This window comes from Nannospalax galili, unplaced genomic scaffold, assembly GCF_000622305.1.
Source record: "Nannospalax galili isolate Female #2095 unplaced genomic scaffold, S.galili_v1.0 scaffold239, whole genome shotgun sequence".
Taxonomy (NCBI): Eukaryota; Metazoa; Chordata; class Mammalia; order Rodentia; family Spalacidae; genus Nannospalax; species Nannospalax galili.
In genome coordinates, this window is record NW_008343017.1 from 3,160 (window position 1) to 15,051 (window position 11,892).

The following is an 11,892-nucleotide window of genomic DNA, read 5'->3' on the forward strand; positions in this document are numbered from 1 at the left end:
CCATTTTCTTTCTCTTGCTTTCTAGAGATGATAAATTTCTTAGTTTCTGCTTGATGTATAAAATTTTAACATGAGAGATTCCACTTTGGTTTTTCTTCCTGGCCAAGCACAGGAGCTTTCTTCAAACCAATGGCCTTCTGCAAATACGATAAGCATAGTGTTAGAAGAAATGTTGATGTTGGGTGAGACGTGGGTTGGCAGTGATACCTCCACACAGAAGAGGCAGCTTTCTACTCCTCACACTGGGATTTCTAAACCTACTTCCCTGTTACTGTTTATGTTGAACTAACAACTGTTGATGAACTATTGGTTAATAACTATATTCTTGTTTAAGTCCACACCTGTCCTGATTGTCTTCCTTTCCACAGAGATATTGGGAAGGATGAGAGGAGAGGTGCAGGGGAGGAAAGGAGCTAAGGGGATCGAAGGACAAATTAAGGTGGGGCAATATGTAAGTGAAATGGGGACGTGGAGGAGGCAGTGGCAGTGAAGCTACAGATGGGGTTAGTGTTCTCCAGATTCCAGGCTGAATGGGAAAATATTTTTTGAGAGAATCCACATCAAACCTGTTTCTATTCCTCTTCTAGGAACTTATTTGTCTTATTGTGTGAATTGAAAGGTGAAAATATGGGGCTATGAATGACTAGACCATCTGTCACAAAGATATCCAGGTATATGCCAGAATCTTCCAAGACACTGGCATTAAATGGAGGCTTAAAATTTCTCCACTTCTCCCTCACAGGTCCATTTGCTAAGCCATGACATTTCCTAGGTACCCCTTAAGGTTTGTCCTGGTTCTACTGAGTCTCACATACAGGGCTGGGCAGGAAGGAAGGAAGCCAAGAGGTCTGGGGCTCTGCCTTCGAGGAGAGCCCACACGCCAGGGCTCGGTTCTGGTGAACTGAATGTGACACTTCCCAGTCAGGGAGGCAATGAGCAAGGTTCCTTATCTATGAAACAGGAATAGGAATCTGGGCTTCCTAGTGACCTGGTAAGGGTGAAATGAGATAGTCTATGTCAGTCATCTATATTCGTCTGTGCCCCAAACCTATGTGGTTGAAGTCAATCTCAGACCCCTTTCCAGATACTGCTTCCTCTCAGTAAACCTCCATTCTATGTTGAATTTCTGATCTGGATGCAGACATGCATTTCCACAGAAGGGAAATCATAAAAAATGTGTAGGAATAGAAAGATACTATCCTCACATTAGGCATTGAAATGTTTATTGTTGCTTTCTTCAAGCTTCATAAAGCATAGGGAGTTTTCCAAAGACAGGACATACTGTAGTATTTGATAGGGGAAAGAAAACCATAGACAAAGCTCTAAGTTACAAGATACTGGAACTGCTCAAGTACAGCAGCATGCTTATCCTTGGACAGCTGCTGAGGGCAGAAAGCTTGTGGCTGGGCCTGTGACTAGAAAGGCCTCTGGCAACCTGAGGAAGACAGTACATGTCCACCGTGTCACAAGAAGGCAGTAGGACATGTGGTTTAGCCTCTGTCCCTTTCTGGGGGACCTGACAATCATCTCCTGACAACATCCAGGGTCATGTCTCTGCCATCTTCCCATCACTGAGTCTTTGTGTTGAGCTTCCCCTTGTGCTGTTTCACTAGTGACCCGATCCACCTTGCAGTCTCCCGCTTGGCTTCCTCCCAGCTGAAGCGGGGCTCATAGCCCAGATCTTGCTGAGCTTTCTTGTAGGAGAAAGTGAACACGCTATTTGCCAGTGTGATTGAATGGCGGTTAAAGGGAGGCTTATAGTTGTAAACTGGACGAAGCAAGAAACTCACTGTTTCCAGCAGGAAGGCCAGCCAGTACAGTAGGGGCAGAGGAAGGCTCAGCCTGGAATCAAGGCAGAGGCCCCATTCCCTGCCCATGGTGTAATTTAATTCATCATAGCTTTGGTGAGGTGTGACATCTGAGATGTAGTAGAACTTTCCTTGGATGCTTGGTGCCTTTTGGGGGTCCCGAAGGCCCCTGGAGGCCAGAATGTGTGCCCAGGCCACATTGCCCACATACACTGGGTTGACTACAGAGAATTTACCAGTAACAGGCAGGATATCCTTATTCTTAAGGGCTCTAATCACCACATCAGACATGAATGGGTTTCTCTCCCCATAGATGTACATGGGTCTTAAGGCACATGTATGCAAAGTGCCACCATTATTAAGGATGTCCCCATTGGCTGCCAGCACCGCCTTCTCAGCCAGCTTTTTGCTGTATGGGTATGGATCAGACCATGTGCTTTCATGATGCTCTCCTTCATGGCCATTTTGAACGATCTCCTTGTATGAGTTGGGCCCTGCAACATCAATTGAGCTGGTATAGATGAAGATTGGGATGCTAGCTTGGACACAGGCCTCCAACAAGTTCTGGGTACCTGCAGGTGAGTAGCACACTATCAGTGTCAGGAAATAAGCCCAAGGGTCTACACAGTTCCTGTTCATTTCCATCCCAATCACAGCCAACTGGTTATTACAGACTCACATGCATCCTTCTCGGTTCCTCACTCAGAACTACTATGCCATAGTCACATCAATAATACAAAAACAAAGGGAATGACACTTTCTATCTGGTAATAAGGTTTCTAGATTTTCAGGCTTCAGAGGCCTCTCTCTGTGTCTCTCTCTGTGATTGCGCCAATGTACTTTGATTTTGGAATAGAAGGTAGGGTTTCTACCATATACAGCCTTAAAAATCAATTCAGCCTGAAAAATCACTATTTGTCATTCATATCATTTAGTAATTGTTAGCAATATAGGCAGGTGATTTTTATTTATTTTGTTTTAATTAATTAATTAATTAATTATTGATGCGATGCAAGGGTATCTTTGTAGCCCCAGGTGGCCTGGATGTCACTATGTAGACCAGATTTCCCCCAATCTCACAGAGATCTGCCTGCTTCTACCTCCCTAGGTCTGTGACTAAAAGCATGTACCATCAGGCCTGGCTCTGGGCAAGTAATTTTTAAAATTACTCATTTATTTTTATTTTATGTCTAAAAATATTTTTGCTTGCATTATGTAAGTGAAAATGTGTTGTACAATGCCCTTGAGGTCAGGAGAGGGCATCAGATCCCCTGGAACTGGAGTTACAGATGGCTGTTAGCTGCTATGTGGATGCTGGGAACCAAACCCAAGTCCTCAGCAAGAGCAGTGCTCTTAACCCCTGAGCCATCTCTCCAGTCCCTTGGCAGGTGATTTTTAAATCCCAAACCATCATGCAGTCATACTCAAGGACAATAAAGTCCATATAACACAATATTATCCATAATCGTGTACAAGGAATACACACTGACATGGACATTAGAATGCTGGTATTTTGGTCATTTGGTGAGGCTCAGTAAGATCTCTGTCATGAGGACCATCCTTGGAGTCACAGAACAAATGGTTGTTGAGCTGTGGGGAAAGGCTGGAGATGCGGCCTCTGTTCCTGACCGTGTGTTCTCTGTGAAGTCACTCCTAGTTCCATCTATGATTACATTTGCTCAGTTACACCCAGTAAAGCTGACAGACATTCCTTCTAGTTTACATCTGGAGTCCTCCACTGGCCTTTTCTAGCCTGATGAGCTTAAAGAGAACTGGAACAGAATGTGCATCCCCATCTGGTCATTCAAGGAAGGGAGCAATGTCCTGGACAAAAGACCATTAATTAATTAACCAACTAATTAACTGCTAATTAATTATTAGTAAAAAGCTTGATAAATTAATAAATGAACTTAAATTAATTCATTTGTGAGCATTAAAATTGCTCTGTAACTTAATTTTCTATAGAAAAACTTCATAAAAAAATCAACCATATTCGCCAATTATATTTGGACTTTGCTTAGTAATGGAGGGAAATTACCATTATCGTGAAGTGTTTTCTTACTCTGTAACAACGTTTTAGTGAAACACTGCCATGAATGCCACCCCTGTCAGTTCACAGCTTGTGTTGCTGGAAAATACAGCAGGTGAGTCTTTTCAGTGGGGAGGACAGGCAACAAACACCAGATTCTTTCGGCACCTTCCTGCCATATCGGCAGGTGTGTGTGTGGTGGGGGGTACGTTAGGGGAATAGAAACCAGAGAGGGACGTTTTTCAGATGCTCCTGGAAACTCTAAGACAACTGACTGCTTTGGAAAAGAAGCCTTAGAGTCATTAAGTTGAAAGTCAACATGTGGAACACACATGGGAAAAGGGCAGAGGGTGCAGTGGTGATGGAGTGATTGACTCTTGGAGATGAGAGTGATGATATTACATGGAAATATCCTTTGAGATCATGTGTCTCATCTTAATGTATATTAGAAAGTCAGAATGCAGAAAGGCTCACCAAGGAAAGGGAGTTACATTCAGCAGTTGTCTAGAATCTGCCCCCTCAGGAGTAGACCCACAGTGGCTATAAGGATAGTATTAAGGATATGTAAAATAATCACTACTAAGAAAATATAGTGGGGTGCCAAGTGCTGGCCCATTTTTCCTGGCAAACAGCTGTGAAACACCTTTGCTAGCTGTCTGCCAAGAAATTCTTCGTTGAGGTGGGCAGGGTGGTCCTTTCAGAACTAAAATGCATGATGAGCAAGTGCCTGCAAGATTGGGGTCTGGCCAGAGAGGGGAACTGTTGAGGGGTGTAAATTAGGGCTTTGGGTTGGAGTCCAGTCACTGTGACTTGGAGGAGCAGGGGAGCTTTCCTGGCAGCTGGGGAAACACTGGTGTGACTGGTGTTTCCCCAACTGCCTTCTCTACAATCTGTGAGGCCTTGGCCACCTTCCTTCTCCTCTCAGCCTGTTATCCTCACATAAAACACTGAGACTAAAAGCCTTGGGTTCTGCCTTCTGGGAGTGGTGAGAAAACATGGCCCGTGTTCCAAAGCAGGGGCTTCCCTGCTCAGCCTGCTTTGCTGTTTTCATTTTTCCACTTGCTCTATCTCTTCTGCGGGCACTGTACCTTTCAGATTGATATCTATAATGGTCTGTCTTGGAATGACACCTGAGATATCAATGATGGCGGCAGCATGGATGACAACAGACACACCCCGGCAGGCTATCTTCAGACACTGAGTATCCAGAATGTCTCCTTCCAGCATTGTCATCTTGGTCTTTGTCTGCAGCTCTGTGGAACACAGGGAGGTCATGGGAAGCTTTCTACATGGGATGGGAAGTTTCTTGACACATGTCAGCTACCCAGGAGATACCAGGGAGGCAGCCTTTTTGTCGCAGGAACAATAAATGCATCAAGCCCAGAAGGTAGCATTTACAGGGAATCAGAACCTATGTCTACCCCCATCCTGTTGTAGAAGATGAATTTGAGTAGTAAGATCCCATCTGTACTTTGCACAAACTTACGTGATTTTCATCAGTTCTTTAAAGTGACTGAAGAGGTGGTAGGAGTCGAGTATAAGAGGGAAGAATTATAAAAATAGTAAACAAATTTTTTTTTGTTTAAAAAAAGGGGCTGGAGAGATGGCTCAGTGGTTAAGAGCACTGACTGCTCCTTCAGAGGACCCAGGTTCAATTCCCAGCACCCACATGGTGGCTATCATGCGTCCTTAACTTCAGTTCCAGGGGAATCCGAAGCCCTCTTCTGACCTCTGTGAAAGAAAAGTTCCCCAAAAGAACTCCTACACTTAGGACCAAACTTCCTGCAAAGCTGACCAGCTGATTATCACTCCCGAGACTGTGGAGAGTTTGGAATGTTGCAGGTCCAGAGTCTAATCACCATTTATCTTGGGTCATCTTTAGCCCCCTAAACAGCCACTCCTTACTCACCTCTGTTTCTGATCTAACATCCTGTGACTAACAGATAAAAACCTTTTAGAAGGTATTAACTTAGGAGACCACCAGGTCTCACCAATCCAAAAACTAAGAATGTCAGCAGATAACAACTGAGATCTATAGTAAGAACCCTCCTGCTTTGCTGCAACCCACCTACTGAATGTATCCTCCAATGTATTTGAAAAGTGTCTAGATTTATGACTTTTCTTTGTTCTGTTACTATAAAAATGTAAGGCAACTGTTACCACATTGGAACATGGAATTTGGGGTAACCTGAATCTGTGTTCCCAAGCCATGGTCACTCATATTTGGCTCCAGAATAAACTATCTCTTATCCCCTTTGAGGTGAGAGTTAAGCTACACCTCCACAGCACTGCATGACACGGGTGCACTCACATACATGAAGGCAATACACTCATACACATACAAATAGTAAATACTTTTTTTTAAAGGGAAGAATTATAATTTAATTGTAGAGAATGAGGAATCATGTATGCATTTGGACTGAAGGAGGAACAGAGACAGAGCAGGATGCTGTAACAGTGCTCTTGAGCTGTGAAATGCACGGGTGTCAGAGTGTAAGAGACAGGTGGGTGAGCAACCGATCAATCAGAATGTGTGCTCCAGAGTTCCATGAGAGGGAGCCAGGTGCTGGTACCAGGAGAGGGAGACATACAGATAGAAACTTCAGCCCTTGCCCTGATAGGTCCTGGCACTTACTAGGTCTGGGCTGAGTAGAAAGGAAGAGTTACGTGACTTACTATGTGGAAAGAGGAGCCACTTCTCTCTGAGAGAATTGAGGATGGGCTCTGATGATGAATTTGATTAAACTTCTCTTAGCAGATCTCCGATATTATGAAATGCAGACATCAATACTGTAAATGCGTCAGCTTCCATGGACCTAGACTGCAGCCATGTGGCCTGGAGCAGTGGAAACATCAGTGTCTTCAGACTTCTCTGGAATCCCCAGGATGACACTGGCAGTGATGTTGTCAGCTAAATTACCTCACAGAATTACCAGTGCGCTACAGGAAGTCTGCATCAACACCCCAGACTCACATGTAGTTCATAATTCGCACATGACTTTCATGCTTTGCTATTCCCTTTCCCAGCTATGTCATGAGGCAGGGCTTCTGGTATCCCCGTAAAAGACAGGGAAGTGAGGTTGGGGACAGAACTAAGAACACACATCTAGTTGGAAGCTGCACCCCTGCCTCTAAGCCTTGCTCGCTTGTTTCTGTACCACCAAAGACAAGGCTGATTGTTTGAAATCAACTTGCCTGAAACAGAGTAAGAAACAGTTGACCTGAATTTGGGAGCAAAATCTAAAGAATAGGAAGAAAAACAATCAGAGGAAGAAATCCAAGGCTTGAGAAACCGCTACCGGGCACAATTTGAACCTCATGACCTCAACATCCTCTGTGGAGGGGAATCTTCTCTAGGGAGCTTCCCCTCATTAGGTGACTCCAGGGAGGCCCTTCAGTAAAAGAAGGCAGGGAAGAGGCTAGTGGGAAGGGCGTGGGTACTGGCCTGAGAGAGAAATTCTGGTTGTGTCTCCTCTGCCCCCTCTCTTCTCTGCTTCTCTGGTACTCCTGACTTCTGGAATACTGGTTCAGAAAAGTTGTTATGCCAAGACAGCAGGGGCTCAAATCCTTAGAAACTGGCTCCTATGTGTCAGCCCTCAAGAATCCTGAGAACTCCTGACAGGACACCTTGGATACTTTACGGTGGAGTCAGAGTTCTCAACCTGTCCAAGGCACTGGGTTTGGCAACTGTTTTTGCAAAGAGATTATGTCATTTTCATTAGGAAATAAGTTGCATTGGAGGGAGGACCTGAAAGAAACCAACCACATGCACTATTCATTGCGAATGTGGAGGCTGTGGCTAGCCCTCCTGAGCTGTGCCCCATTTTTCTTTATTCTATCTGTGGGATCTTAGACACATTAATTAACCTCTCGATGACTTCCCCCCATCTGTAGAAAAGAAAAATATTGTGTATCTCCTTAGGGTGTCAGGGCCAGATAAGGAATTGACACTGCAATCGTGTCCCGCAGTGCTGGAACTGTAAAAAAACATTGCAAGGGTCCTCACCTTTCATCTCTCTTCAGGCCCTTGTCTATCACAATTGGAGCATACTCCTCTAGGCTGAGCATTGCCCTCTTCCAACATCAGGCAAATGTTGCATACATTAATGAAATATTATAAGTACAATTATATTGACTGTGGGCTAATATTTGGTTAGCAGAGATATCACTGAAATAAAGAAAGAAATTAGATGTTGGAAGAAGTCGGAGATAAGTAGAAAAGCGGAGGGGGATGGTATTTGTCCTAGAGTGCTAAGGAGTAGCCCTGTGTGCCAGGTCAGGTCTTGGGGCATCCAAAGCTCACAGATAGACATCTAGTACTTCTAGGCCACAGACAGGTACATACCACTGGTTTGGGGCACACAGGAGAATGATGAAAGAGAATGATGAATTTCTGGGTCCAGAGTCAACCCTAGACTAAGTGATAGGCTCTCAGAGATGGGGCTCTGGCCTGAGCTCCACTACGCATTAATCAGAAGACTGCACACTCAGTGCTTTTCCTTTCTGAGCCTAGAGGTCCTGCAGTCCACGTGGGTGAGCCTCCTTTTTCACCTGCCACACAGGGCTTTTGTGAGGATCTGAGGATGCAGCAGCTGGGGACATTGCACTGTCAGTTCAGCTCTTGTATTTGCACTGGTGGGGGGTACACTGTCAGAAAAGAATAATGCTCTGGTCTGTGTTCACTTTCTCTGTGAGCTGAAGAATAGAAAGGAATGCTAGGGAAAATGTTGGAGGAATCCAGGTGAGGCGCTGTAGCCCTGCTGGTCCTCACCTGATTCTGTTATTCATTCTGTCCTGTGCGTGTGCTATCTACTCCAGTCTCTCATTCTCTGCCTCCCTCTGTCTCCCTCACACACACAAATTCAACTTTTTAATTTCACTTCCACTGAAGATGCTAAACAGTTACCCTCTGCAAAACAAAATACAACACTGGACAAGCAGGAGAGGTAGAGACCCACTGCAGCGGTCTGCAACTTAATTATCTTTGGCAGATATTACACAGCAATGGAAAAATCCACAACCTTAGCGGATTAAAAATCTGTAGGTAAGGGAGAGTACAGATGTGTGATTTCTAGATGGGGGCTTGAAGACCCAGTGGCTGCCCCACGGTCACCCTCTCTGGTTTGGAGTCAAGCTAAACTCAATTCAAGCCTTGCAACAGCTGTGCTATGTATTTTATGCTGTGTATCCTGAACCTTCCTGATAAGCCTGGACAGGGAGAAGCCTTATACTCCAAGCAGCCTTTCTTTACTAGACAGGAACTCCTCCCCTTACACAGTCAGCATTCATAACACAATCACACAAAGCCACTAGCTTACTTACTGGAGAATTCCTCCCTGGTTTCTGGTCTGAAGACTCTGTCCAGGGCTCTGACCTCCTGCAGGTCCTTCTCCTGCACCAACAAGCTGACGATCCTCTGTCCCAGAAACCCTCCTGCTCCTGTCACCAGGCAACTCCACCCAGGCATGGCCAGTGCAGGAAGATCACAGTGGGGAGCAAGTGTGATGTAGGGTGACCCTGGAAAGGGCTAGAAAGAGAGGCCTAATGAGTTCAGTTTCCCAGCGACCCGTTAGATTCACTTCATCTGATTAAAGAAGAAGAAGAAGAAAAAAAAAAGAAAAAACATGTCCCCACCAGTACCAAGAATAGTAAAGATAAAATGTAAAGTTCTAACCTGCTAGGTAATTAAGAGGCAGTTGAAAGAGCCTGGATACTGGCCTCCTCATCTTCCAAATCAGGACCTGAGTTTTATGCATCGTGGTGTGTGACTCACCTTATCATTTTTATCTCTTGCGACATGCTCATTGCTTACTCTTTTTCCATAATCCCTCCTCCTCGGTGATTGATAACTGTTATATCTTTAATTCCTGAAGCAGGAAGGAAAGCCAGTTCCAAGGTTGTATTGTGATAAGACTTTTGGTTTCTGCGTCAACAGGACAGCCAATAGTTTATACAAACTGCCAGGGCTCAGTGCGTGAGCTTAATTGAAAGGAGGTAAATCTCCAGGCATGATGTGAGACTTCCTCTTGTGCAGTAAATATATCTGGAAGAAATGTCCACCTTAGCAGATTTTATCTCTTATCTATGCATGTCACTGAGATGTTGGTTGTATATTACAAACTTTAGAAATTTCTTGCCCCTCCAGGATATGTATATATGCATAATTTTTCCCAAAATCTCAATTTTTATTTCTCACAAAGACCAGTGGGCTCCTGGTAGTTAGAAGTAGCTACATTTTTCTGTGGTATATTAGTTATATTTTTCTGTTGCTGTGATAAAACACCATGACCACAGCAACTTATAGAAGGAAGAGTTTGTTGACCTTACAATTCCAGAGTGATAAGAATCCATCATGTACAGGCAGGAGTGAGCTGGAGGGAGCCAGAGCAGAAAATTGAGGGCTCACATCTTCAAGCAGATACAGGAAGCCTACAGACAGAAACAGGAAAGGGAACAAGGCTAAAAACCTCAAAGTCCACCTCCAATGATGAGCTTCCTCTAGCAGGACTGGCTGCACCTCCTAAACGTCCACACATAGCACCACCAACTGAGGCCAAGCATTTAAATACTTGGAGCCCCTGGGGGACATTCTCACTCAAACCACCACATTCCACTTCCACTCCCTGACCCCCATCGATTCCTGACCTTATCATAAATTGTATTTAGTATAACTTCAGAAGTTCCCAAGGTCTTTAACAGTCTCAACACTATTCAAATTAAGTCCAAAGTCTCTTCTGAGACTCAAGGCAATCTCTTAACTTTACAAGCCAAAGTACATAGTCTAACAAATAGTAGAATGGAATATACATTCCCATTCCACAAGGGAGAAATGGAGGCATAATGAGGAAATACTGGACCAAAGCAAGATATAAAAATCAGCAGGGCAAACACCAAATCCTATAGCTCTGTGTCTGATGTCTGGGACTTGACTTTGTTGCAGAAACTTTCAGTAGTCAAGAGACCAATAGACATGCCAGATGAAGGAAAGGGAGTTTTTTTTATGCCAGAGGGCTGATGCCTGTATTATTTCATAATGGTGCCAGCCCTGAGCTCAAGTTTGTAAGGAAATTTATAGTAAACAAGTGTGTAGGGCATACTGGTAGTTAAACAAGATGTTACACACAAGCACATGGTGATGAAAGATCACAAGAATGTAGCAGTTTGGCAAACTGATTTCAGTGATGGGTAGACTGGTAATAAATCACAAGGGATGAGGGCAGATTCCTGTTTACTTTCCTCAGTCTTTTCTTTTTTTTTTAATTTTTAAAAATGATTTATTGAGAATTTCATACATGTAATTAAGGTGTTTTGATTAAATCCATGCCCACTCCCTTCTTATTTCTTTCTATCTCATTTTGGGGACTTTCCACAGTTCAAGATTCTTAGCAACCACCTCATTGTAAGAAAATTTCCATTGGCACCAAACTTCCAAAGGGCTTAGATGGCTCAACCCATCTAGCTTTACTGCCTGCAACATACATTTCTCTCTTGGGTTAGTACCACCTCCTGTATACAGCTATTCTTGGCAGATGTCTCATGAATCTGGCATCTCCAAAATCTTGGCATCTATATTACCAACCAGGCTTCACATTTACATCCTCACACAATGGCGTCTTTACACAGGGTCTCCCCTGCTACATACTGCTTGACCTTGGGAGGCACTCTGAAACTACAGAGGAAGAACCAATGACACCTTCACCCGTGCACCTTTTCTGCCTCAAAAGCCAGCCCCACCTGAACAACATTGCTGTGTTCTGCTACCAGTTTGGGATGGACCTTGACTTTTTCACCCACATTATCAGGAGGTGCATTTGTATGTTGTGGTTTTCCAGGAGCAGGAAACTCCTTTAGCCTTTTCACAATTTGAGGCTTAGTTGGGTGGGGGTCTTTTCCTGGGGGGGAGATTTTCCATTGCTCAAGTGAGAATCTGGAAGCCTCTCCTTAATGACTCTAATCTCCTTATCAAACAGAGAGCCTCTCTTCCAGCACATGCCTTGGCTGCCACATTATTAAGCTTCCTAGTGTTCATTTTTGCTCTAAACTGTACATTTTGTA

At 44.2% G+C, this 11,892-nt stretch overlaps 1 protein-coding gene across 1 annotated transcript; it reads right to left on the minus strand.

Annotated features, from left to right (window-relative positions):
• Positions 1-1,201: 1,201 nt before the first annotated feature.
• LOC103738837 (3 beta-hydroxysteroid dehydrogenase/Delta 5-->4-isomerase type 1-like) lies at positions 1,202-9,623 on the minus strand. The gene is made up of 4 exons (XM_008839007.2): positions 9,512-9,623; positions 9,160-9,364; positions 4,926-5,090; positions 1,202-2,380 (listed from the first exon to the last, which is right to left on the minus strand). Exons 2-4 carry the CDS (start codon positions 9,302-9,304, stop codon positions 1,569-1,571), a joined length of 1,122 nt encoding a protein of 373 aa, XP_008837229.1. The 5' UTR covers positions 9,305-9,364; positions 9,512-9,623; the 3' UTR covers positions 1,202-1,568.
• Positions 9,624-11,892: the final 2,269 nt, after the last annotated feature.